The following is a 27859-nucleotide window of genomic DNA, read 5'->3' as shown; positions in this document are numbered from 1 at the left end:
TTAGCATCGTGTGTCTAATAATCCACTATTTGTGCGTTGGAGAAGATCTTCGTCTTCACCTTGCGAAGGATCACCAATGCAACTGTGTGCAGGGTTGGACAACAAACCCAGACTCAGGACAAGTTTAGCAAGCCCCTGTTGTGCAGAAGAAAAAAAGGGTCAGATAAATTCAGTTTTAATCAAAGACAGAGACTCTTTGTCAGAATATGAAATCATCCTCATCCATGTTGTGATTCAAAGAAGGGCTCAGCTTTTCCAATATTTCTCACAATGTATGCTCCAACTTGCAAGTTTGTTCATCTCAAACCAGGGGTTATCATTTTAAGGACACATTTTTGTTAGATCCACGGTATGGGCATTGCTAGTGGTCGTGGTGGCTGTTGGAGGGTAATGGTCAAACTTTTTATATGACTTGTAAGTGGTTCTGTATAAGAAGTGTGTGGTACATACCGGACTGGAGTACGGGCTGGAACTGCCCGGCCATGCAGATTTCCTCTTGTTTCTGGCGCACGAGCCTCTGGATTGCGGGAGGAAGACCACGGGGGTTACGGGAAAAGATTAGGGCATAACCGTCATCACAGCTCCCATCATCCTTCAGGGTGCGGCACGCATAGGTGATGGCATAGTTGTCATAGTCTGTGTCAATGATCCAGTAGTTGTCGCCTGGAAGGGTAAAGAGGGGAAAAAAGAGCTTATTGTGTGTGTGTGTGTGTGTGTGTGTGTGTGTGTGTGTGTGTGTGTGTGTGTGTGTGTGTGTGTGTGTGTGTGTGTGTGTGTGTGTCCTGGACTGAAGAGTCTTACCTCCACTAGACAGGTAGCTGGCCAGGCCCTGGTAGTTCATAAACATCTTGCCGGGGTTGTTTGGGTCAGGCACAGAGTACTGAGCAGCCATGTCAGCACATACAACCCAGAATCTGGACAGTTAAGTAGAAAGGATCATTCAAAATCATAATACCTCGAGTAGGATTTGGCATACATACATATTTTCATACATTGTGCCGCTAAATTAATTTTTGAATTGCTTGACTAAACTTAATTTAGATTAATTGGACTCTCTCATGGAGACAAATTGGGTTTACTTAAAAGAGCAAAGATCTCAAGCACTTACCCAAAGAGAGTGACCCTGCCCCTGGAGGACGCCACCATTGAACCGTCGTCATCGATGGTGTACTCAGCCGAGATGTTGTCCTGCAGGAACAAGCCCTCGGGGTCCTTCTTCTGCAGAGCATACCACTTCCCTGCATACTGCAGCCACACAAACACAAATATGAGAGGAAAACAGAAAGCTTATAATGATAATCCATTATACTTGTGGCTAGTCAATCAGAAGATAGGATATACATACTATATGAATGTCTGTTTGGTATTTGTGAAATAGTTTACCCACACTTGCTCTAAAATGGGTTTATTAAAAGGTTTTCTTGTTAATAGTGACATTCTGCTTTTCAAGAAAGAAAAATTGCCTTATTGTAATGTAACGTTGATATTGGTTGCTGGCCATATAGAAAATCCCCAGCTTAAAAATATATACTTCCTGCCTTTTTATTTATCACTTCATTACTGTGAGAATGCAATTTTGAATATTTCTGCATACAGATGACACATTGTTCTACTCATCCAAAGGAATTGAATCGAGTGCAACTGGACTTGGTATATATATCCTTGGTATATATCCGTGAAATATATAGTCCAGTTGCACTCGATTCAATTCCTTTGGCTAACCGTGACCTGGATGAATGAGAAAAATCACAGACATTGTTCTACTCACTCTCTTGGGGTCAAAGTCCTCTTTGACTGTGAAGCTGTCCACAACACAGGAGGCCAGGCTCTGCTCAACGCCAGCCAGGAAAAGCATCACCAGAGCAAACATTTGGAAGTCCATCCTGGATAAAAGAACAAACAGCCACACTAATGTACGATCACGGGGTTTCCCTTCTGTTTAAATTAACAACCTAACGCACAAGTAATGGATCAGTGGCAGTGCAGTTTCAACCCTTTTCAGCTCGTATTTTGTAAAATCTCTGAATAATTTGATAATCAGTACTGTCTGATGTATCCATACACAGTAAAATTGAAAAGAAATTGTTGTTTTTAGTTAGTTTTGAATCAGTGTTTGCCATTAAACAGAAAAATGTTTACCTGGAGTGTAGAGTAAAGCTGCTGAAGGTATCAATCCAAAGCGATTCAAATGTCTTCAGTGAGGTGAGGAGTGTGTGGAAGCCTTATATATCTGAGGCACGGTCAAGCTCACTGATTATTTTCACATCTTCAACCTAAATGTAGGGTCTAAATCTATGGCTAATCCAGTTAACAAAATCCTCACCGTAAGCTGTTGAAACCTTCCATAGTGGTGTATAAGCTTTATGTAATTGTTGGGACTTTGTAAAGGCACATGTCCAGGGATGACTTGACCTGATCCCGACCCCAAACGTGTGTCCACGGGACAATGTTTACATGACACACCGGGTTTATTTCAGGCAATTGAGTTACATGGATGCTTGCTTAATTTAGCTTTGCCGTAAAGACGCCAGATTTCAGAAGTGGCAAAACCAGGTCCAGAGAGTAAAATTCCTAACCGTGTATTTGCTCCACCCATGTACTAAACCAGTTGACTAAAATCAACACCACTCTTCAATGAAATTACCTATTTACCACATGGGTGGGGGAAATACACAGTTAGGACTTTTACTTTTTGGACCTGGTTTTGCCACCTCAGCCAGATTTGTTGGATCAGTCTTACTCTCTGATGTGTGATGTAGGTGATGAAGAACCATGAAATGAAATGAGGTGGTGTTAGGGTTTCTTAATTATACTTTAACCTAACAACAACCATTACAAACTTAAACAGCATCAGCTTATGACTACACTAGTCTCTTAAAATTACCTTCATTTAAAGTTCCATTTGTGGAGTGCTGATTTTGATTTTACGTTTCTAATTTTTACATTTGAACATAGCACCAGAAACTAAGTACTAATTAACATGAAATCGGTGAAATATCAAAACCCTATGTAAGGATGATTTTACACCACAGATGCAGCATGCATAACCAGTGTACTGAGAGGAATGGGACATTTGCCATTTTCCATGGCAGGAGATCTACATGGGAGCCTTGGCTGTTCCCGTCTGTCTGGACTTAGTGGGTTAAATACCCACTCTTATCTTGTCCCTAAATGCTGCCAGAGCTTTGAAACAATAATCCCAGACAAAACGCTGCCATACAGCAGGCGGCTGAAGCCTATTTGAGGAAGACTGACTGTAGCTGGCCTATGATACACAAAAGTTCTGGCAATTTCAAAATGTAATCCATTATAATACTATTTGTCCGTCACATATTGCAATTTTGAAGGTTTTTTTTTTTTTGGTTATACAGACAGGATCCACCTTTTTGCCTCCACATTTATTGCCATAGTGTTTGTATCTCTGTTTTCTCATTCAACAAGATTTGCTTCTTTGAAACATGTTACTGTGCAATCAAAGAACTTAACTGTCTCCTCATTCTTCAAAGTAACAAGTCATGATGACTTTCTTCTAATAAGACAACTGAAATTGTATATATCACCCCACCCCGTCCCCCCAATGATATTTCATTGGAAGGAAGATTGGGTGTACAAAAAACCCCAAATACAATGGAAATGGAAATGACTATCCCTCCATATTTTGGTAACCCCCCCCCCCCCATGGGGGCGTATTCTTCTTATACATTGCCTAGGGCCAATGAAAGTCAAGTAGCACAGTTGCTAGTAATAAATCCAACCTATTTTAAGTTGTACTGGCATTGTTGCTCTATATATAACCAGGGGCTATTAGCGTTGGGCCTCTCCGCTTTGGTATTATTATATTCTTGGATCTTGACCACGTCAGCACCATCGACACATATTCGGACACGTCATAACAATGACCATCAACAGAATTAACATGACGTTATCTGCTCTAATCGGAAAACAAATGACAGACTTAACTGACTCTGTTGTAGGTATGCATTTCCTCAGATGAATATCTTGGAAGATGCATCGAATGTTTTGGTCAGTGTTCAAAAGAATAACTGCTTATTATTTACTGTAAGATTAAACTTTCTGGCTGAAGATTGTTTCACAACCACAAATAACACTTAAAAGCAGTAGCATACCGTGGGGTTTCAGTCAAGGCCTTCAGTAATGGACTGCACACACACACACACACACACACACACACACACACACACACACACACACACACACACACACACACACACACACACACACACACACACACACACACACACACACACATTTCTCACATGTGTGCCGATACGGCCACATACAAAATACACTATCACGTACTATTGAATGCACTACTGGATCAGCACTAACAAGACAGCTATCTTCAACAACCACAATGCACACCACTGTGGACTATAACACTGTGCATTATAGCAGCACCATATGGCACAAAAACAAAAACAACCAGAAGAGTGCACTCAGTTTCTCCACGAGGTGTGCTCGGATTTGGCGACAAATCACCTCTTTTTGCACCTACTGGAAGAAGGGGCCCTTATTAAAAGACTTCAGATGTGTTTAACCATTGCAGTTTTCATGGTATAAAATTGACTTTCATTCATTCTAAAGCAATAAAAAGCGGTAAAAAAACAAAACAAAAAAAACAGCTCAGCCATGGGAAATGTTTTATTGTGACTATTGAGGTGATTTCCAGCTGTGACTGATTAATCCTACTCCGGAAATTCTATTTTCATAGTGGAGTCTATGTCTTTATGCATGCTCAATAATCCTGGTAAGAAAATCAAAGAAGGTCGAATTAGTATTCCATCCATCCATTATCCAAACCGCTTATCCTGCTCTCAGCGTGGCGGGCATGGTGGAGCCTATCCCAGCAACCATTGGGCAGCAGGTGGGGAGACACCCTGGACAGGCTGCCAGGCCATCATAGGGTTCACACACACACACACACACACACACACACACACACACACACACACACACACACACACACACACACACACACACACACACACACACACACACACACACACCTAGGAACAATTTAGTACCCAACTGGCCTTCTTTCTGGGGCCGCCCTTACCTGCTGAAAGCGGACGGCATTCACCGTACTGGGGACGGCGTCGCTCTTGTGTCTAGCAATATAGAAAGCTGTTTACGTTTAGTTTGACACTAGGGACTTATCATTCAGCAGGTTGCAGGTGATTAGAGAACCTGCTAGGTTTAAATCTAGTGCGGATGTGGAGTCAAGTAGTTTAATTAATATGATTAGTCAGGGAATTTCTCATAGTGTAGATTATCAGCCTGATAGCTTGGTCTATAACATTGAGACTGTCTCCCTGCCCTGCTGTATTGCTGCCAAGCTCTCCTCTCATAAATGTGTGAATCACAATAATCTAGTAATTATTCCTACCACTGGTAGTGGTGAAATGTGCGACAAAGTACCTAATAATCTACAAAACCAAACAGTTAATGTTATCAAGAATGTGACCATATATTGTCCAAAGCGTTGGTGGCCAAAACTCTCAACAAGGTGTCTAATTCCAATTAATCTTTCACCTATTGGTAACTCTAAAGCTCTGCCTACTGCTGATCACTTCCACAAGACGCTTAAATTTGGTTTAGTAAATATCAGATCACTGTCTACCAAAGCCTTACTAATAAATGATCTGATTCTTGAACATAGTTTTGATATGATTGAGTTATGTGAAACATGGCTGAAACCAAATGTTTTCCTTCCCTTAAATGAAGCTTCCCCACCTGACTATACTTATGCCCATGTAGCTCGGGCAAATAAACAAGGTGGGGGTATTGCCTCAATATATAAACCTATTTTTAATCTGACTTCTAGACTTGAATCTAAATTCCAGTCTTCTGAGTCTCTTGTTCTTGGTCCATCTCACCCAGCCATGAATAGACTCGGCTCAGTCCAAATTGTGATACTCTACCGGCCTCCTGGCTGTTACTCGTTATTTCTTGAAGAATTTGGAGAATTTGTCTCAGGCCTTGTTACTCACTCTGATGACATTCTAATTCTAGGTGATTTCAATATTCATCTGAATAAGGCTGCTGATCCTCTAAGTAAAGCCTTTCTGGCACTAGTTGACACTTTTGGGTTCACTCAGTTTGGTCAAGAGTCGACTCATTGCAGTGGTAACACCCTTGATTTGGTTTTATCTAAAGGAATAGCTGTTTCTGATCTGAATGTCTTACCAACCACATCTGCTGTGTCAGATCATTTTCTCATCAAATTTGAAGCATTATTGGCCTGTCCAGTTAATGTCAGCACAGATTTAATTGCCACTCGCCATATTGGTCCCTTCACTGTAGCTGCATTTGGCCAGCAGCTGCCTGAAGTCTTGGCTCTTTTCACTGTGGTAAATGACTCTGTTGAAAATTTCACTAGTGTCTTAAATGTGGCCCTCTCTAGTCTCCTTGATTCAGTTGCACCTCTCACTACCAGAGCTAGGCGACTAAAGAGGCCTACACCTTGGTTTAATGATGAGACACGTGCTCTTAAGCGGACCTGCAGGAGACTGGAACGTAAATGGCGAAAATTAAAATTGGAAGTTTTTTACCTATCATGGCACGAGTGTTTATTGAAATACAAGCGTGCTTTATCTACTGCAAAAACATCATATCTCTCTCACTTAATAAATATTAATAAACATAACCCCAGATTTCTCTTTGACACTGTATTTATAAACTTACTAAAACGCAGTCGTCTAGTAGCTGCTCGCCATTCACAGCCCATGAATTTCTAGATTTTTTCTGCAATAGGGTTGATGAGATCTTAAACAAAATTAGTTCTTCAACTCCATCTACTCCTGCAGATCCTGTCTTACTAAATTCATATCTACACAATGAGTCACTGACAGTTCCAGTTATTACAGTTTTTGAGACTATCGCTCTTGATACTTTGACTAAGTTCTTGTCAGCTTCTAAACCAACTGCTTGCCTACTTGATCCCTTACCAGCAAAACTTTTTAAAGACCTCTGGCCTTTTCTTGGACCTACAATGCTAGACATCGTTAATTTATCTCTTACTACTGGCATTGTTCCCAGCAGTTTTAAGACAGCTGTGGTTAAACCTCTACTTAAAAAACCGCACCTTGATCCAGGGTCTCTTAATAACTATCGACCAGTCTCTAATCTTCCATTCTTCTCTAAAGTACTAGAGAGAATTGTGTATCAACAACTTTTGACCCATATAAAAGAAAATCATTTACATGACCCTTTTCAGTCGACTTTCAGGCCCTGTCACTCCACTGAAACTGCTCTGACCAGAGCGGTAAATGATTTTTTACTGACTATCGACTCTGATTCCACTTCTGTGCTTCTACTACTGGACCTCAGTGCAGCCTTTGAAACCATTGATCACTGTATACTTTTAGATAGATTAAATTGTAATTTTGGTGTCTCTGGCTTAGCTCTCTCTTGGCTTAAGTCCTACTTATCTGGAAGAACACATTGTGTCTGCTATAATAATATTATATCAAAATTTTCTGGCGTTAAATATGGTGTGCCTCAGGGCTCAGTTCTTGGCCCTCTACGTTTCTCTCTTTACATTACACCTCTTGGCCAAATTATACGCAGTTATGGAATAAATTTCCGTTGCTATGCTGATGATACTCAGCTGTATGTGCCTATAAGGGCTGATGATCATACTCAAATCACTAACTTAGAGGCCTGCTTGGCTACTGTGAAAAACTGGATGTCACTTAACTTTCTGCTTTTAAATTCAGATAAAACCGAGATGCTGGTCATTGACACTGCTAGACACAGACACCAATTTGATCAAGTAATGATAACAATCGACAACTCTGTGGTTTCACAAAGTGTGGCAGCCAAAAATCTTGGTGTCCCAGCCTTTCCTTTGATAAGCACATTTAAGAAATCACCAAGACTGCCTTTTTCCCCCTTACGTAACATAGCTAAAATTCGGTCTTTTCTCTCCATGGCTGATGCAGAGACTCTAATACATGCATTTGTTTCATCCAGACTTGATTACTGTAATGTTGTGTTCTCAGGTCTGCCACATTCTAGTACTAAAAGTCTTCAGATGGTTCAGAATGCTGCTGCTAGAATCCTAACTAAAACTAGGAAATTTGACCATATTACACCAATTCTTGCCTCCCTTCATTGGCTTCCTGTCCATGTTAGATCAGAATACAAGGTGCTTCTGCTGACTTATAAAATCCTAAATGGGCTTGCCCCATCTTACCTGTCTGATCTCCTTAAACCTTACATGCCATCTTGAGCTCTTCGTTCTCAAAATACAGGGCTCCTGTGTGTACCCAAAGTTAAAAAGAAGTCAGCTGGTGGCAGGGCCTTTTCCTATCAGGCTCCATTGTTGTGGAATAACCTGCCTGCTGCCATCAGACAATCAGAGTCTGTTGAGTCTTTTAAATCCAAACTTAAAACTCATCTTTTTGCCTTAGCTTACAATTAGTTGCCTTTAAGTTGAGTGCTTCACAACCTGTACTGGATGGTGGGTTGGTTTTCTGTCTCAATGAATTTACCAACCACTATTCTGCCGACGATATTATCGAGTATAGATTACAGAGTCTAGATTATGACTAGTTGATGACTTAATTATGGCTAATGACTATTGCAAACTGTTCTCTTCTCTAACATGTCTTTTCTCTCTCTCTGAATGATGTCTTCTCCTTTCTCTTTTTCTGTGTTTGAATGGTGTCATGTGAGTCTCTCTTGCGTGCACGTGCAGTCGGTTCTCCTCCCAGGTCTCCGTGATGATGGTGGTCGCCATTTGGATGCTGCCTGCCCTTCCTCTCCTCACATAAGTTATTTTTTTTTTTTTTACATGATACATGATGATGCTGGTCGCGTGGCTTGGGTCCTGGACTGTTCCGTTGGCATCTGGACACTGGGGGGGGGGGGGGGGCTGTTAGACCAGGTGCGGCCCAGCTGGGAAGCTGAGAGTGCTGCCTTTTGATACTTCCTGCAGGCTGACGTATTGGTTCGTAAGTGGGTGCCTCAGGGTCTGGATCATGTGGGGGATCCTGTGGTCCAAATTGTGGTTCCTACTAAGTTTCGAAATGAAGTGTTGGAAGTGTTCCCATGATCAGACAGGTCATGTAGGAGTAAGGAAAACCTACAATCACATTTGGCGTTACTTCTTTTGGCCTCGTCTTAAGCGTGATGTGGCGGCTTACATGAAGACATGTCATACGTGTCAGGTAACAGGTAAGCCGAGTCAGGCTATTAAGCCTGCCCCCTTGTGTCCGATCCCTGTAGTTCAGAATCCATTTGAGCATTTGATTGTGGACTGTGTTGGGCCTATGCCTAGGTCAAAGTCTGGTTCTGAATATCTGTTGACCGTGATGTGCCAGGTCACACGTCATCCTGCTGCATATCCCTTGCGTACAATCACAGCTAAGTCAGTAGTTAAGGCTTTGACTCAGTTTATTGCCATATTTGGAATCCCGAAAATCATCCAAAGCGACCAAGGGTTGAACTTTTCGTCACATTTATTTTCTCAGGTCCTTAAACAGCTTAACATCAAACATAACCAGGCATATGCTTATCGTGCACAGAGTCAGGGTGCTTCGGAACGGTTTCACCAAACTCTCAAGTCTTTGTTGCGGTCATTTTGTACTGAAATGAACAGAGACTGGGAGGAAGGTCTGCCATGGTTGCTGTTGGCCGCTAGGGAAGTGTGTCAGGAGAGTACTGGATTTAGCCCCAATGACCTAGTTTTTGGCCATAAGGTTCGTGGGCCATTGTCTGTGCTTCGGGATGGGTTGTTGGCAGATGAACCCCCGCCAAATTTAATAGACTATGTTAATGGGTTCCGGCACAGACTTTATATGGCAGGCCAGCTGGCAAGACAGAAGCTTGAGGCTTCTCAGGTTAGGATGAAGCATTTGTATGATCGGCGTACTAAGACTCGTCAGTTTAGTGAGGGTGATCAAGTACTTGATTTGTTGCCAATTGTTGGGTCGCCTTTCCAGGCAAAGTTTGTTGGGCCGTACACTGTGAAACGTCAGCTGTCTGGACAAAATTATGTAATTGCTACTCCAGACCGCAGGAAAGGGCATCAATTGTGCCATGTAAATCTGCTGAAGCCATATTATATACGTGTTTCACCTCAGGTTGAGTCAGGTTCCTCTTCATTAGATGCAAGTCCAGCCTTGACTGCTTGTAATGTGGTGCATTTGATTGGGGGGGGGGGGTGGCTACACCTGATGATTCTTTGCTGCATGGTCCAGTGGTGTAGGCAGAGATTGTATTTTGGGTGGGCCAGTGAAAAATTGGATGGGCCAACTTTTCCTAGAAAAAAGGACTTAAAAACTAAAGTAGAATAAACTAAAGGAGAAACATAGACAAACTGAGGAAACCGACACTTTTATTTGTAATATTCTGCTTTACAAAATCAATAATAGCAAAACACTGCCTACACAACATACTCAATCAACAGAGCTCAGGAAAGGCTGCGCACAACACTATAGACAAAAACCTGTCTATTACATCAGAGTAAAATATATTTGCCTCTGCAGAAACAGCTCTACAGCGCATGGCACTGTTAACTATTTTATTGCACAAAGTTGCCAACTAAACATGAACACAAACAGCAATTACATGACATGGCATACATCAGACTTAATTGCACTACTGTAATATATCCCTTGTGCATTAATTACAGCCATTGTCACTTCACTACCATGGACAGCTCACAAATGACAGCAAATATGCAAGCTGTTCTCATAAATCAGCAGTAAAAAACAAAACAAAGAATGAAAACACTCAGCTGAGCATGAGTTGAATTAAGAAATAACACCCTCCTTCATTTCTACTAACTAAATCACTCATACATTGAAATCTGGTTGCAATTTAGCTTCTGTGAGGAAAAAATTAGCAACTCATTTAAAATAAACAATGTAGCATATTAACAGCAGGCCTACATGTATGTGGCTACTACACAACGCACCGTTATTTAAAGTGAAATCCCTTCACATCACAAATATGTAGCAGTGGAAAATGAATAAAACAGGCCTACCTTTTGTTTTCATGGCCTACAAAACAAGGCGCAAACGCCTGGGTTTTGCATTGAATACAGTGATGATCTCATCATAGTTCAAAGAGTCACAGAGTTCCCTTTCAAAGGACAAAATGGACAGGTTGTTGAGACGGGCAGTACTCATGGATGCTCAGAGGTGCGTTTTAATCCGACCTGCAGTGGAAAACAGTCTCTCAACACTACAAGAAGTCATGGGAAGAGTGGTGATGACTCGAAGTAGTTTACTGAGGTTAGGAAAAACATCAGAAGCACAAATGTCCAAAACTTCCATGAGGAATGGAAATTCAAGCCCGTTGGCTACTTTCCGATGCAGTTGCTCAACGAATACCGTTAACTCAGCATCCTCAACCGAGATGTGATAGTGATCACATGGGGTCTGCAGGGACTCCCTCTGCACAAATGTCTTAGAGTGTGGAAGAAACGTTGCTGCTGCCCTCATTACTGATCCTCTTGGAAACGAGTGTCCAGCTCTGTCAGTTGTCTGTCAAGAATGTCATACCAGAGGTGTCGCAGGTCATCATCACTTCTCACACTTGTTGCTTTTCCCAAACTAGTTGTGACCACAGATTCTGCAAGCCTCACCGGGAGCCTTCTCCCTCTGACCCCGGCTGTGATGTCCCGGCTCGTGATTTCATATTTCTGCATCAGCTCTTCTGTCAGCTTCATCACTTGTTCAAAACCACACTTTGAATTGTCTCTGAACTGAGCAAAGTTCTCTTTTAGTCCCTCAATGAGGTCGATGCACTCAGAAACTGAGTGTCGGGCTTTGTAAACCCCATGTAGCAAAATCGCTCGTTTGAAATAATTTCCCAAATGTGGCGAATAAGAATAGGAACTTTGTTGTTTGCATCTGTTGGAGCAGGGACTGCGCCTCAACCTTTGTTGGCCCGCTGCTTTCAGCATACTCAGCGAGTACCTCTAATATTACGTCGAGTAACGTCAGTATTTTGCTCACTGCTCCAGATTTGGAGCTCCAGCGCGTGTCTACTGACCGCTCAAGTTCCATGCACGCGCGTCCTGGATGCAGCTCCTTTTGCACCTCCACAAACCTTGCGTGTCTGCTGCTGCCTGTCATGAAACTATATATATTGTTCACTGTGTCAAAAAATGTGCTGACATGCCCGGAGACTTTTGATGCTGCACAGAGTACCAAATTCAGTCTGTAAGAATTACAGTGGACATACACAGCCTGAGGAAAAGTTTGTTTTAGAATAACATGCACACCTCCCTTGTGTGCTGACATAACGGAGGCCCCGTCGAAACTGAAGCCAACACAGAGAGATGGGTCAAGCTGCAGTGGTTCAATCACCTGCAATATTTTCTCTGAAATACCCCCTGCGCTCATGTCACTTGTGTCCATGAACCCGATCGCCCGTTCTTTTATTTTTCCTTCGTGAATGTATCTCACACAAACAGCTACGAGTTCACGTTTTGACTCATCCTTGCATTCGTCTGCCATGAGTGCATAATAGGTGCCCGGTTCACATATTTCTGCTCTGACCTTGCGCAACAGCAAAGAGGCAGCTGACTCCAGCAGCTCATTTTGAACATCGGGGCTCATCAAAGTTCCGTTTCTGGGCAGCTGCTCTAGACGACTTTGGATCTGTGGATCATATTTGCACATGAACTTGAACAGCTCAAGGAAGTTTCCTTTATTGAGAGCGTCCACATCCTCCCTGTGTCCTCGCAGGGGGATGTCCTGCTTGGCACAAAACAGTACAATATCCAAAACGATTTTTAGATGCTCCCGATTCCTCTCGATGAATGAATGGTCCATGGCATCATGGTTCATTTGGTTTAGCACATTTCCCCAGCCTGAAGTTTGGTTGGCCCGGTAGCTTAGAAACTTTTCCAGTGAAACTGAATGAGGCTTACTCCTCTCGTGTTTCTCACATGCCTGACGCAGGTGTTTCCAGTCCACAAACCCCTCTCTCACAAGTGGGCCGTCAGCTCCGCTGGGGAAAGGTCTGCACATTTTACAGAAAAGCGCGTCCGTTTTCACACTGTATTCCAACCAAGAAAACTGTCCATACCACTTGGATGAGAAGCACCGTGACTTTCCATTTTTAATAGTGCAGGGAAATTCATTCAGATTTGGCTGTGAAAGTGGTTCATCAATTGCTGATAAATCGGCGGGTAAAGCCACATTAGGCCGAGCGGCAGACAGCACTGGCTGCGGGTAGCAAGTGGCTGGGGTTGGTGCCGGCGAGCTAACCGTCTTGTGGGCTGATGAATCTGTAGAACTGGGCTGGGTGGACTCAGTTGTTGGAGGCAGTTGTGTGGCTTCCTCCTCGACTCTTGCTCTTTTAAAGTAACCCATTGTAGAGCCGAAGGAATGGAGAAGACCGTAGGTTCACACTTTAGCCATGTAGGCAACTTTCTTTAATCAACGATAAATCAGAGAGACAACAAAACCACAACTCGACTGAGCGGAGGCGGCAAGAATAACCAGAAAACTGGCTGAACAACCATAACTTAACCCTGCGTTAACCTGCCAGGGCAATCCTGACTTAACCCTTAGTTCCTGGGGTGAATTCTATCCCCAATACGTGTCCACCACATGAGCCCCTCCAGAATTCGCCCTAGAAATCGAAGTCAGGCAGGCGCGGGGGGACGACAGGCCGTCCGCGGCGGCTCCGGGTAACAGGGGCCGGAGTGTCTCTGGGAGACATTGACGCGGGCCTGTGGAGGTCGGCCTGAGGACCAGAAGAGGCAGCGCGGGCCTCCACGGGGGGAGGAGGCGGAGCCGGGGGACGACCGCGACGAGGAGGTTGGGCTAACTCCAACGGCTGCGTCAAGTACAGGTGTGCGGGTTTAACTCGGTCCACTGAAACATGCTCGGCTGTGCCCCCAAAATCCACCACCAGGTGCTTAATTCCCCGTTCCAGGACGCGGAAGGGGCCGTCATAAGGGGGTTGCAGAGGGGGTGCTGTGCGTCGTGACGGATGAACACGTAGTCCGCTGACTGCAGACCTGGGGGCACCTGGGACACCGGAGCGCCGTGTTGGGTGGTAGGGACGGGTGTGAAAGCTCTGACCCCGTCCAGCAAGGAGGCTCGTTGGTCCACAGCTGACCAGGGACGCGTTGCGTTGGGCATGAAATCGCCTGGGACTCGCAGCGGCGTGCCGTACACCAGCTCCGCAGAGGAGGCTTGCAGGTCTTCCTTCGGGGCGGTCTGCAGGCCCAGCATGACCCATGGGAGCTTGTCGACCCAGTTGCAGTCCTTGAGAGTAGCCCGAAGCGCAGCCTTCATGGACCGGTGGAAGCGCTCACTTAGGCCGTTCGCCTGAGGGTGGTAGGCGGTAGTGCGGTGAAGCTTGACGCCCAGAGCCTCACCCACAGCATTCCATAGCTCTGAGGTAAACTGTGGCCCGCGGTCAGATGAAAGGTCGGAAGGCGTACTGAAGCGTGAGACCCACGACCCAATAAAAGCCCGGGCCACATCAGCAGACGTCGTGGATGCCAGGGGAACAGCTTCAGGCCAGCGCGTAGTCCTGTCCACCACAGTGAAGAGGTAGGTGAACCCATGGGAGGGGGGTAGGGGACCAACTAGGTCGACGTGGACATGGTCAAATCGTCTCTCCAGCACTGCGAAGCGTTCCAGGGGCGCCTTAATGTGGCAGTGTATCTTAGCCCGCTGACAGGCAACACATGAGTCGGCCCGCGCTTTCACGTCTCTCTTAAGTCGCTCCCACACAAACTTAGCAGAGGTCAGGCGCACGGATGGCTTACCGCCTGGATGAGAGAGGCCGTGCACAGCTTCAAACACGGGACGTCTCCAGCTGTCCGGGACGATGGGCCTGGGCTGTCCTGTGGAGACGTCACACAGGAGGGTGACACCTGTGTCGCTGAAAGGAACGGCCTGCAGGCGGAGCCCCGTGTCGGAGGTCCGGAGACGGAGGATGCTCGGGTCCGTGGCCTGGTCAGCGGCCATCTGTGCATAGTCCAGGCCTAGGTGGACCGCTCCAATCACTGCCCTAGAGAGGCAGTCAGCTACCTGGTTAGACTTACCAGCGACGTGCTGGATGTCGGTAGTGAATTCCGAAATGTAGGAGAGTTGTCGCTGCTGGCGAGCGGACCATGGCTCGGCCGTCTTGGACATGGCAAACGTGAGGGGCTTGTGGTCCACGTACGCAGTAAACTCGCAGCCCTCTAGCAGGAACCGGAAATGCCGGACGGCGAGCCAGAGACCGAGGAGTTCTCTGTCAAAAGTACTATACTTGCGCTCTCGGAGTGTAAGCTGGCGACTGAAAAAGGCCAAAGGCTGCCAAGCCCCCCCCACCCACTGCTCGTGAACCGCACCCACAGCATAGTCCGATGCATCCGTGGTTATGGAAATAGGCGCTGTAGGTGAAGGATGCGCTAGCAGGGTAGCCTGGGAGAGCGCAGCTTTAGTCTCGGTGAACGCACTGTCCCACTCTGCTGTCCAGTCGACCGCCTGGTTGGGGGACTTGCCTTTCAGCGCCTCGTACAGTGGCCGGATGATAAAGGCGGCTCGGGGAATGAAGCCGTGGTAGAATGTCACCATCCCGATGAACTCCCTGAGCGCACGAGCTGTTTGGGGGCGCGGAAAGGCTGCCACCGCTTCCACCTTTGAGGGCAGGGGGACCGCCCCGTCCCCAGTGATGCGGTGCCCGAGGAAATCAATGGCCGTCAGCCCGAACCGGCACTTCGCCGGATTGACGATCAGCCCATGCTGGCTGAGGCGTGTGAAGAGGGCGTGAAGATGGGACAGGTGTTCTTCCTCGGAGGCGCTGGGGATGAGTATGTCGTCCAAATAGACGAAGATGAAAGGAAGGCCACGGAGCACTGAATCCATCAGCTGCTGAAAGGACTGGGCCGCGTTTTTGAGTCCAAATGGCATTCGTAGGAATTCAAATAGGCCGAATGGGGTAGTCACCGCTGTTTTGGGGATGTCCGAGGGGTGCACGGGAACTTGATGATAACCACGGACCAGGTCGACTTTTGAGAAGACGCGTTTGCCAGACAGGTTTGCAGAAAAGTCCTGGATATGCAAGACAGGATAGCGGTCGGGCGTGGTGGCGTCATTTAGTCGGCGGTAGTCCCCGCATGGGCGCCAACCTCCATCAGGCTTAGCGACGATGTGGAGTGGGGACGCCCACGGGCTGTCAGAGCGGCGGATGATCCCCATGCGTTCCAGGTGCTCGAACTCAGACTTGGCAATGGCGAGTTTGGCGGGGTCGAGACGCCTGGCTCTGGCGTAGACCGGGGGCCCCTTCGTAGCAATGTGATGCTCCACCCCATGCTTAGCGGTGAGTGCAAAGAAGGTAGGCTGGGTGAGGTCAGGGAACTCAGCGAGGAGGCGGTTGAACTTGTCTGCCTCTGAGAGAGAGTTGGCTAGACCTGCATAGGCCGCTTCCCCCCGCGTACATGCGAAGGAGGAGAAGGTTAAGGCGTCGACCAGACGGCTGTTCTGAATGTCCACTAGCAAACCGTAAGCGCACAAAAAATCAGCTCCGAGGAGGGGAAGCGTTATATTGGCCATGACGAACTCCCACGTGAAACGTTGTCCACCAAAACACAGTTCTACAGACCGCACGCCGTAGGTGTGGATAGGGCTGCCGTCAGCCGTCGCCAACTGGGGGGCCCGCTCCCCGCCCATGATGTCGACGTCAGTATCAGGGAGCACGCTTCTCTGTGCGCCCGTGTCACAGAGAAATCGCCGACCGGAGATGGTGTCGAGGATGAAGAGTAGCCTGCTCGTATCGCCAACACTCATGGCCACTACTGAGTGTTGGCCCTCTCGTTTCCCGTCGGCCTGTAGTTGCAGGGGGAACGGCACCGTTTAGCTTTCGCACCAAATCGAGCGTGGTACATACAGAGTCCAGAGGGCTTGTAGCGGTCTGACGCTGTGGCGCCACCGTCGGGCCACGCCCGCGATGTCGGCGGGGGGCCAGTGAAGGTAGGAGCCAGCACCCCGGCATGGGAGGAACGTTGCGTAGCGACGAAGAATCGGTCAGCCTCTTTTGCCAGCTCACGGGGATCAGTGATGGTGGAGTTAGCGAGCGCAGTCTGGACGTGGAGCGGCATGTTGCGCAGAAACAGCTCCATAAACAGGAAACATGGCTTTTCTTGACCCAGTAGATTTAACATCCTGCTCATTAGCTCCGATGGTTTGCCATCTCCCAAGCCCTGAATTGCGAAGAGGCGACGTACTCTCTCCGTTGTTGACAGTTCAAAGGTTTCAAGGAGGAGATGTTTAAGTGCGGTGTATTTACCATCGGCCGGTGGGTTGGTTATGAAACCGCTTATCCTGGAAGCCGTAGCGCCCCCCAGCGCTGCCACTACGTAGTAGCACCTGGTCTCGTCTGCTGTTATGTCTCTGAGCGCGAACCATGTAGCCGCGGAAGACTCCCAACACTCCGGCAGTTTAACTGCAACGGCGTTCGTAGCCATAATGTGTGTGGTTTCAGAAAACTTATCCGAAAACCGACGTTGGGGTCACCAGTGTAGAGCCGAAGGAACGGAGAAGACCGTAGGTTCACACTTTAGCCGTGTAGGCAACTTTCTTTAATCAACGGTAAATCAGAGAGACAACAAAACCACAGCTCGACTGAGCGGAGGCGGCAAGAATAATCCGAAAACTGGCTGGACAACCATAACTTAACCCTGCGTTAACCTGCCAGGGCAACCCTGACTTAACCCTTAGTTCCTGGGGTGAATTCTGTCCCCAATACGTGTCCACCACACCATTAAGGAACTTTGTTTAGCCATTGTTCTGGCAGTGACGCTACGCCAGGTAAAAAATCCCCGTGTCACTGTCAGAATTGTTCCGGAGGCTTCCTTCCACTTGTTTCAGCAGTTCCGTTTTAATCAGATGACAAATTAAACACTCATAACAAGTCAACAATAAATCAATTTTATATTTACTTCTTTTCATATATGAGTTTTAATTTATATTAATTTCAATTTCTAACAAATTAATGTATTTTGATCAAACATGGATGGGTGGGCCAGTGACTAGTTTGGGCGGCACTGGCCCACCTGGGCCCATTACTGGCTACGCCCCTGGCGTGGTCGTTTAGGAATGCTGAGTCACTTCAAAATTTGGATGCTTTGTTGGCTCATTTGCCTGTTCAGAAGCGTATTGAGTTGGCAGAACTGATTCGAAGTTATCCTTCTTTGTTTGGTGACATTCCCTCGCGGACAAATTTGATCGAGCCACGACATTGATGTCGGTGATGCACAAGCAATTCGTCAGAGGTTTTATCGTGCCTCTGGATAGAGAAGGAAAATACTGGACCGTGAAGTACAATACATGCTTGACCATAACATTGCTGTGCCTTCTTCTTCCGTTCTGCTTGTCAAAAAATCCGATCGGTCTCCATGTTGTTATACAGATTTCCGGAAAGTGAAAGCGGTAACAAAGCCAGATTCTTACCCTTTACCCCGTGTTGAAGACTCTATCGATCAATTGGGTGCAGCGAAGTTCGTGAGCAAATTTGATCTTTTGAAAGGTTATTGGCAGGTCCCTTTAATGCCCAGAGCCCAAGAAAGCTCTGCTTTTATTACTCCGTCTGGCTTGTTTTCATACACCGTTATGGGTTTTGGCTTGCGTAATGCTCCTGCCACCTTTCAAAGGCTTATGAACACGGTTGTCAGTGGGCTTGCAGGTTGTGCTGTGTACCTAGACGACGTTGTGGTATACAGTGACACCTGGGAAGACCATATTGCCCGTATTTGTGCTTTGTTTGACCGTTTGGCTGATGGAAATCTGACCATTCACCTGGCTAAATGTGAGTTCGCAAAAGCTACAGTAACATATTTGGGTAAGGTGGTAGGTCAGGGACACGTGCGGCCAGTAAATGCTAAGGTGGCAGCTATAAATGCATTCCCTGCTCCTACTACAAAAAGGGAGCTTATGAGGTTATTGGGTCTTGTTGGGTATTACCGTTGTTTCTGCTGTAATTTCTCTTCTGCCGTGGCTCCTCTGACTGACCTGCTGAAGGCCAAATCCAAGTTTGTTTGGTCTTCACAGTGTCAGCAGGCCTTTTGCCATACCAAAGCTCTGTTATTTTCTGCTCCAGTCCTGCTAGCTCCCAAGATGGACCAGCCATTCAAACTGCACGTGGATGCCAGTCACATCGGGGCTGGGGCCGTCCTTCTGCAGACTGACAACCAAGGTATTGATCGTCCAGTTAGCTTCTTCTCTAAGAAGTTTAACACCTACCAGGTAAACTATTCAGTGGTAGAAAAAGAGGCTCTGGTGTTAATTTCGCCACTGCGGCATTTCCATGTGTATTTGGACTCTGGAATGCCCATTGTTGTATTTACAGATCATAACCCATTAACATTTTTGAATACATTACAGAACCCGAAGAGACTCATGCGATGGGTCTTATTTTTTCAGCTCTATAATTTGGACATCCGTCATATTAAGGGTACAGATAATGTTATGGCGGACGCTTTGTCTCGGGCACCGATGTAGTTTCATGCAAAGTTATAGCTACTATGCTGTCCTTTGCCGTCTCGTTTCCCCTTCCTCTTAAACTGCCCCTACGCGCCAAGGCTGCTGAGGCTGGAGAATGCAGTCGGTGGAGTTACGGCAAGGTCAAGTTGTGTGAAGGGGTGTTGGGTAGGAGCAAGTTTATTCAAATTATGCACATTTCAAGTTGACCTATGAAGTTACATATTTGCTGTAATGTAATTTCAGTAGTTGTCATGTTCTGTAAATAGTTATGTCCAGGGTCGAGAGCCTTTGCTATGGGGGTGATGTGTGTGTGTGTGTGTGTGTGTGTGACAGCCTTGTGGGTTGGCCTTATTGGGATGGTTTTGCTGCTCTGCTTGCTGCTGTTCTTTCTGTGCAGGTAATTGCTGGGCGGAGCTGTCACCTGCTCTCATGCAGTACACCTGAGCTGGCTGAGCTCAGGAGGCTTTATAAGGGCCCTGCAGGCTTGCCTCAGTCTCTCTTCCCCTGGCCTTCCTGACCGTTGTTGGGCTCCATTTTGTGCTATATCCCCACCCACTCACACCTTTGCATCATTCATTTCCACACACCCAGGCATTGCAGACACACTGACTGACTGATGGACATGCACTATTCTTTTCCTCTAATACATCTTGTAAATTATCCAGACCATGTATGACCTCCCTACTTTGTCACATTCAGTGAGCCGGTTTGTGACACAAGTCATACTTGAAGAAACATTACCAATCACACGCCTCCGTCTGTTCAGTTATTACACAGACTCTCGTGAAGCATGACATGACCAGTGAATATCAGCATGGGTTGCTGAGTGGTAGTGATTAAAACAAAGCAAACAACTTACATGTGAGTTGGTACAGGGACTACATGTCCAATCTGGCCTGAGAACGCCTTGGGATCCCCCAGGAGGAGCTGGGGGGAGGAACGTCTGGAGTGCCCTACTTAGCTTGCTGCCACTGTGACCCGACCCTGGAGACACGGCTGATGATAAATGAATGAATGAATAAACAACTCACCGCCCCCAAACCAAATTTCCACATTTGATTTGAAAGACCCTGGACACACGCAGTTTTTTTCTTTAGGTAATTACACCTCTTCTGTAGTTGAGGTTAGGTGGAGTTGAGGTGTGGTACAAGGCGAGGTGGTCAGCTTGTACCGTGTACTCAAAAGAACTAATAGGGTAAGTTGTCCCTCCTAACAGGTGCAACAGAACATAGGGGAGTCAGGCAGATGTCAATCAAACTGTGTACACGCCCACACAGACCCGAGAAGAGGTCTAATCAGCCAACTCAAGCGAAAATACATGTGGGTGGGTCTTTAAAAACATCAGCGGGGACAATGGTGCGTTTTATGTTGTTTGGTGTACTAGCACCCTTAGACTTGATTCACATTTGCTGTCTAAAATATGCAGTGATCACATAGCAAACATGTCTAGAGGGTGTTTGAAAATGGCACTTATTGGCAAACGTGCTGGGTATCGGCTGCCTTTCTGGTTTTATTTGTTAGTAATTTACATCACTGAACAATAAAGGTCAGCATTCAGGAAGAAATTATACTAGAGCCCTTTAAAATGATAGGCTTCATCCACAGTGATTAGGTTATGTGATCAGCAGTTAATTTGTTCCAGCACTTTAGGCAGAAATGAAAATGACCTTTGACCAAGGTACCAAAAACTTTTTTTTCTCTCCGAAGGATGCATCATGTGGGCTACCACAACTGTTTAGTAAGGCTATATGTTGACACTTGAGGTTTGCTAAATTTCAATGCATGTATTTTCTTTACCTGACAGTCATTATGTTTGAAAGCTTTTTTTGCCCATCAGTTTTCCACTGAATGTATTATTATTGTCAAATCACACAGAGAGGCTAGCTGTGATAATTTTTCACTATATTTAGTGCTGAAAGAGTGGATATTATAACCGATTTTCACACAGAAAAAACAAAGATGAAAACCTAAATGACCATGTAGTTCTGTATTCATACTCACATTACATTGTGTACAAACATGAAGAGTCCAAAAGCATCGCAATACTACAATGCAATATTACAGTACGCTATTCCATGTATCATATAAATAACTGTCAAATACTATATCTGGGGATCCAGACAAAGTGTGAATTTGAGGTAAGAATGAACAAATCCACAAAACAGAAGGGGTGGAAAGGTTTTGACCATATTTCTTTAAAGTGAGGAAAACAAAATTGTACAAGAATGCAGGATCTTCACACAACAGAGTGTTTCCTCTCCAGTGCTTTATTTCAGAATGGTATCTTCATTTGCTAAAAGAGAAAGACAATTTAGATTAGAGAATATAGGCCTTCATGTATACATACACTACCGTTCAAAAGTTTGGGATTACCCAAACAATTTCGTGTTTTCCATGAAAAGTCACACTTATTCACCACCATATGTTGTGAAATGAATAGAAAATAGAGTCAAGACATTGACAAGGTTAGAAATAATGATTTGTATTTGAAATAAGATTTTTTTTACATCAAACTTTGCTTTCGTCAAAGAATCCTCCATTTGCAGCAATTACAGCATTGCAGACCTTTGGCATTCTAGCTGTTAATTTGTTGAGGTAATCTGGAGAAATTGCACCCCACGCTTCCAGAAGCAGCTCCCACAAGTTGGATTGGTTGGATGGGCACTTCTTTGAGCAGATTGAGTTTCTGGAGCATCACATTTGTGGGGTCAATTAAACGCTCAAAATGGCCAGAAAAAGAGAACTTTCATCTGAAACTCGACAGTCTATTCTTGTTCTTAGAAATGAAGGCTATTCCATGCGAGAAATTGCTAAGAAATTGAAGATTTCCTACACCGGTGTGTACTAATCCCTTCAGAGGACAGCACAAACAGGCTCTAACAGGTACTATTTAATGAAGATGCCAGTTGGGGACCTGTGAGGCGTCTGTTTCTCAAACTAGAGACTCTAATGTACTTATCTTCTTGCTCAGTTGTGCAACGCGGCCTCCCACTTCTTTTTCTACTCTGGTTAGAGCCTGTTTGTGCTGTCCTCTGAAGGGAGTAGTACACACCGGTGTAGGAAATCTTCAATTTCTTAGCAATTTCTCGCATGGAATAGCCTTCATTTCTAAGAACAAGAATAGACTGTCAAGTTTCAGATGAAAGTTCTCTTTTTCTGGCCATTTTGAGCGTTTAATTGACCCCACAAATGTGATGCTCCAGAAACTCAATCTGCTCAAAGAAGTGCCCATCCAACCAATCCAACTTGTGGGAGCTGCTTCTGGAAGCGTGGGGTGCAATTTCTCCAGATTACCTCAACAAATTAACAGCTAGAATGCCAAAGGTCTGCAATGCTGTAATTGCTGCAAATGGAGGATTCTTTGACGAAAGCAAAGTTTGATGTAAAAAAAATCTTATTTCAAATACAAATCATTATTTCTAACCTTGTCAATGTCTTGACTCTATTTTCTATTCATTTCACAACATATGGTGGTGAATAAGTGTGACTTTTCATGGAAAACACAAAATTGTTTGGGTGATCCCAAACTTTTGAACGGTAGTGTATGTCTCTTAATGAGCAGGGCCTACAGTACTGACATTCGTTAAGCCACCGACACAGTACTTTAAAGAGCAAACCTAATGGACAAAGCTGGCAAATGGCTACAGACAACTTCAATGATATGTTTGCCACAATTTCAGAAGAGCTTGGACAATTGAGCTTCAGAACAATGTAAGAGCTTGATCTTAAGTGAAAATAGTTTAAAAGCCTACAGACTGAACAAGTTCAGAGGCCAGTCAACAGACTTGCACCTTTTTATGTTGGAAGACGTACAAGAATATCACGATATGCCACTTTAGCTACATTATGGTGTCTAAGACAATTTCATGAAAAATTCAGTCTCTTAATTTTGTCATCAGTGTGCAGAAACTAAAAGATTACAATCTTTCAGAGGTACATCCCCACACACCCTTAACTCACTTCAATCTACACACCACTAAAATATTTAGTGGGGAGAGACAGGCTGAAACCATGTATTATATTACCCTTTAAGACAGATGCTAACAAGAAGATATGGCAGAACAAGCTTGTGATGAGACTTTTACCAACAGACAATGCAATATCAGTTGCTAAAAGATTCATCGTGGGTTTTTTTGTCGGTAGAGAAGGTGCGGATGTATCAGCATCTGCTTTAATTCAAATGGATGGCACCACAGAGTCCATATGCATCAGTAAGTTAAACGTTAACAATGATCATCAGGACTGAAGTTTTAAGAAGCAGACAGGCTTATTTTTTCTTTTCAACCTTTTAATACAAAACTACTTTAATTGTCCATAGTTTCTGCCAAGATGAAAATAATGTGCGGTGTGTTAACCCAAACTTGATAACAACTCAGATCCAGTTAATAATTTTTGGAAGAGGTATATCATGTTAAAGCTGCACTAAGCAATATTTTCAATATCACCGGTGCATCAAATGACTCCTTGTAATGTGAAAGGACTGCTTATGCTGCTGACCACATTGAAAATCCACACCGCAGTCTAACAATTCCCTTTAACTTGAGAAAAGCTTTGCCCTCACTTTCAACTCACTTGACTCATTATTTACATTGTCCAGCCTGAAGACAGCACCTCTCTCCCTATTAAACCATGCTCACAACTCAGGAGCTGAGAACACAGTCTAGATTTAAGCTTGCAGAGGAGAGGAAGCGCTTAACTTGTGAGCTTCGATTACAGATTTTTAGCGCGGGTGCGTGGCCATCTGACGGACTGGACAATGTAAAAAATGAGCTGCAAGTGAGATGCAACCAGCAGCTCAAGTGATCTTTCATATTACCGGGAGTCATTTGATATAGGCTGCTGTTAATATAAAACTATCAATGAATCTTTAACTTAAAAATAGATTAGTTACGTGTAGTTATTTGTAGGCAATACAGCCACACTTTCTGTATTATTAGCAAGTAACAAAATATTTTTTAATACTTAATTTAAGTGCTAGTGGGGAAGTTAGAGCGGACGCTATGCCTGTGAATATGGGCAATCGGTACCTTCCGCTAGCTGCTTGGCAATACGTTCTTTCTCCTCCCGGATCTTTTTCTCTTCTTCCTCAACCCTTCTCTCTTCAGCAGCAATTGGCTTCAGTTCATCTGAGGGGTTATTGAATGATGAGTTCAGTTTCAAGGTAATCTACGTTTTTTTTTATATATACACGCTGTCAGTTTTTAAGTAAGTTCCTTTATTCCGATATCACGTTGATACACATATAGCAATTTAGTGGTATAATGCTAGTCTGAAATCCCAACTGTTACCATGTTTAGTGAGTGTGCGTTGACCTCAGTGCCGAGCAGCTTTGAATAGTTAAAAGCACATCGTGTACGACGACAAATCTAAAGGAATGGGTACAGTAACGGATAACTCACCATATCTCCTTTTACCATAGATAATACCAGCAATTAAAGCTGAGTACCTTGCTGTCTGGAATGGAGAAAGCAATGTAAGTCAGTACTAGTTAAGCGTTTTGCTGGCTTTGTTGTTAATGTAAAATGCGTGCAACTTGCAAGTCCCACATAACTTAGCCTCCATAATCAACGAGTTATCTCAATAACCCCCCTCACAAGAAATTAGCACATGAAAACGATAACTTCACTTTAAACATTAAATGTGCCGAATGTTTTGTCCTTGCAATAAACTCATTAACAGCAAACGTCATGACTGTTTGCGCATACACACAACTGACGGTAATCGCCTAGCTGGCGTTAGCTGGTTAGCATTAGCCGGGTAATCCGTCAAAATTGTAAATCACAACATGGCTAATTTCATCATGCAATACGGTTGGTGCGATGAAATGCACGTTTAAAGTTTCAAACCTTGATCAGGGGAGACACGGCTACCGGAGGGGCCATTGTTTCACAGCTTTCAATGCACTGTCGCGTACGCCCTCTGCCAAATAAACAACAGAGGTGACTTTACCGGCGCTGAGCGAAGTGGGAGAACAGTGACGTCAACACGTAAAGTTGACTTGGCTCATTGCTGCCACCATGTGGTAGGTAGTGCTTAGTTATTTCTTTTTTTAGTGTTTCGTAAGACTGCAATAGTCATGTCATTTATATGAGCGGAGTAAAAGTTGCAATTCTAACTAGATAAAAGATTGCCAAGATTTGAATTTCCGATATCAGCAACTCGTGTTTTAACTATTTAAAACTGATTTATAAGTTGCTGCAATCAATTTTTTTGTGTTTGATTATGAATTGATTTGTGTTTGATTATGAATTGCTTGTTTCTGTCTGAAGCTGTGCATTACCATGAGTGGAATAAATAATAATGAAATGATTTCTTGTGTCAAATATCAAATGTCAAAAATTGATATTCTAGCGAGTGAAAATGAGATTTTTGCTATCAAAAGGGTCATTATAATTTGAAATGACTTGCCATAGTATATAACGGGGAGCTTTCGTTCATCTGAGAAGCGACCATAGGCCCCACAGGAGATGTCAGCAACGATCTGAGCGGCTGAGCGGTCCGTCACGTGGTCACTGACGTGACGCCATCCGTGTGCCATTACCCTGGACTGTATTACAGGACTCATTCAATGATGACGACTTTTGCAAAGGCAGTAGAGCATTTATTTAAATTTATACATTTTCATATTGTAATAAATGATTCACTTTTGTGTTTTTGCAGATATTTGAAAAGGAAAAGGCCCACAGCTGTTTAGAGATTTAGTTGGCTATCCTTTTGTTGACCATGTTCCATAGATGTAGATAGAAATCACAGCTGAATATTGGAAGTGAGGTCTTTGTCGAAATCGAGTGATTTTAGGGGCTACATTGTTGTCCTGGAGTACTGTGACGTTCAAAATTTAGCATGCCTGAGTAAAAAAAAAACCTATAACCCTATGGTACAATATGGAAAATGTCAACCTTTTGTAAAAATTTGTGTTTATCGTTAATCAAAGGCTATTTCATTCTTTTGGGGGAAAAGACTAATGGTAAAAGCCAGTCAAAATCCAGATCTACTGCAGTTCATATTCAGCATGAACGATTAATCTGTAAACATATTTGGCATATCAAACCATTCTAAGAAAAGCATAAAACAAATACAAAAAGAAATAAATTATTAAAAACAGAAAGCATAATAAAACAGAACATTAACACTTTTCCTCATTTGCCTATTAGCTGAAGCACAGGGCTGCATTATCTGTAGGAAGATCTTTCTTTTTAATTTCCAGTTGTGAAATATTGTAACGTGCATGGATTAGTGGACACGCTGGCCGCCGGCTGGCGGGTCTGACCCTTTAGCCGAACGGTTAGTGATGTCGCCTTGTGGTGCAGTACACGTCAGATCGAATCCCGCACCGGGCAAGAATATAATCGGTTACATTGGTGTCAGAAGTGGGATGGGGCGACCGTAAGGCCGTCGGAAGCGTATGCGCCCTGAGGCGTGAAGGAGCTGATATGCTGAAGCGTTCCCGAAGGGGGGGGGGGTAGTAGTGTAACGTGCATGGATTAGTAGACACGCTGGCCGGCCGCTGGCGGATCTGATCCTTTAGTCCAGTGTTTCTCAACCGGGGTCCGCGGTCCCCTAGTGGTCCGTGGTGTAATTGCAAGGGGTCCGTGAAAATAAAATATCTTTTAAAAAAAGATCCTATGACATTTATAGAAATAGGATTATTTTACTCAAATGTGACTGAGACCTTCATCTACCTAAACTATAAAGGGTAACATGACTTTTTTCTCTAATTACATCTGTTTCACAAGTGTAATTTATTGTATTTTAATAAGAGATCTCGCTCCCGTTTGCATTGTTAAAAGTTACTGCATAAGAATTCTGTTTTGTTAACTATATCTAAGTTACAACTGAAAGCTCTTATTTTTGCCCCAAAGAGTGAATAAATGCTATAATGCAATTTAAAATGCAGTTTCTACTGTTTCTATCAAATTGCAACCCCCCTCCCCCAAGATCAGGTGGAGGGGTCCTCAGGGTAGATAAAAAATACCCAGGGGGTCCTGGACCCCAAAAAGTTTGAGAACCACTAATTTAGTCTAGCGGTTAGCGATGTCTCCTGCGGTGCGGGCGATACAGGTTCGCTTCCCGGCTGCGGCTGTTCTTGTGGTTGCGTTGTCCCCCGAATTCGCTACAATATTTTGTACCTTTCATTTGTGAAAAGTGGACTTACTACCATGTTAAAAACAGATTTTTTTTAAAATTTATTTGCATGTATTCAAATTCCTTTCAAATTTTTAATGCCACAAATTCCATGAGTGCAAAATGTACGTTATTTCATTCCCTTCTCCCTTTCTGTACAGAGGCAAAACAGTTATACTGCAGTGTAACCATTAGAAAAAAATATATCAAATTAATTCTTTTTACAACATTTTCAAGTAAAGAATGCTATTAAAAAAATCCCCTAAAAT

General features: G+C 44.4%; 1 protein-coding gene and 1 long non-coding RNA gene across 2 annotated transcripts; both read right to left on the bottom strand.

Annotated features, from left to right (window-relative positions):
• Positions 1–14: 14 nt before the first annotated feature.
• On the bottom strand, positions 15–20362 carry LOC130112408 (purpurin-like). Its single transcript, XM_056279750.1, has 6 exons — positions 20326–20362; positions 1769–1883; positions 1109–1245; positions 802–914; positions 451–663; positions 15–82 (listed from the first exon to the last, which is right to left on the bottom strand). Coding segments are annotated over exons 1-6 (648 nt in total). The 5' UTR covers positions 20328–20362.
• Positions 20363–21719: 1357 nt separating this feature from the next.
• LOC130124072 (uncharacterized) lies at positions 21720–25417 on the bottom strand. Its single transcript, XR_008811359.1, has 3 exons — positions 25313–25417; positions 24494–24592; positions 21720–21759 (listed from the first exon to the last, which is right to left on the bottom strand). It is a non-coding gene; the product is annotated as an uncharacterized LOC130124072 (long non-coding RNA).
• Between the last annotated feature and the right edge of the window lie 2442 nt (positions 25418–27859).

This window comes from Lampris incognitus, chromosome 1 (assembly GCF_029633865.1).
Source record: "Lampris incognitus isolate fLamInc1 chromosome 1, fLamInc1.hap2, whole genome shotgun sequence".
Lineage (NCBI taxonomy): Eukaryota > Metazoa > Chordata > Actinopteri > Lampriformes > Lampridae > Lampris > Lampris incognitus.
This window is presented reverse-complemented; position numbering and strand designations above follow the sequence as displayed.

Bases quoted from the DNA above. Each gene is read 5' to 3' on its own strand.
- LOC130112408 (XM_056279750.1), bottom strand. The intron at 1,246-1,768 runs GTGAGTAGAACA...GTGTGGCTGCAG, and splicing joins AGGACTTTGACCCCAAGAGA to TATGCAGGGAAGTGGTATGC. The intron at 664-801 runs GTAAGACTCTTC...TTACCCTTCCAG, and splicing joins CAGCTACCTGTCTAGTGGAG to GCGACAACTACTGGATCATT.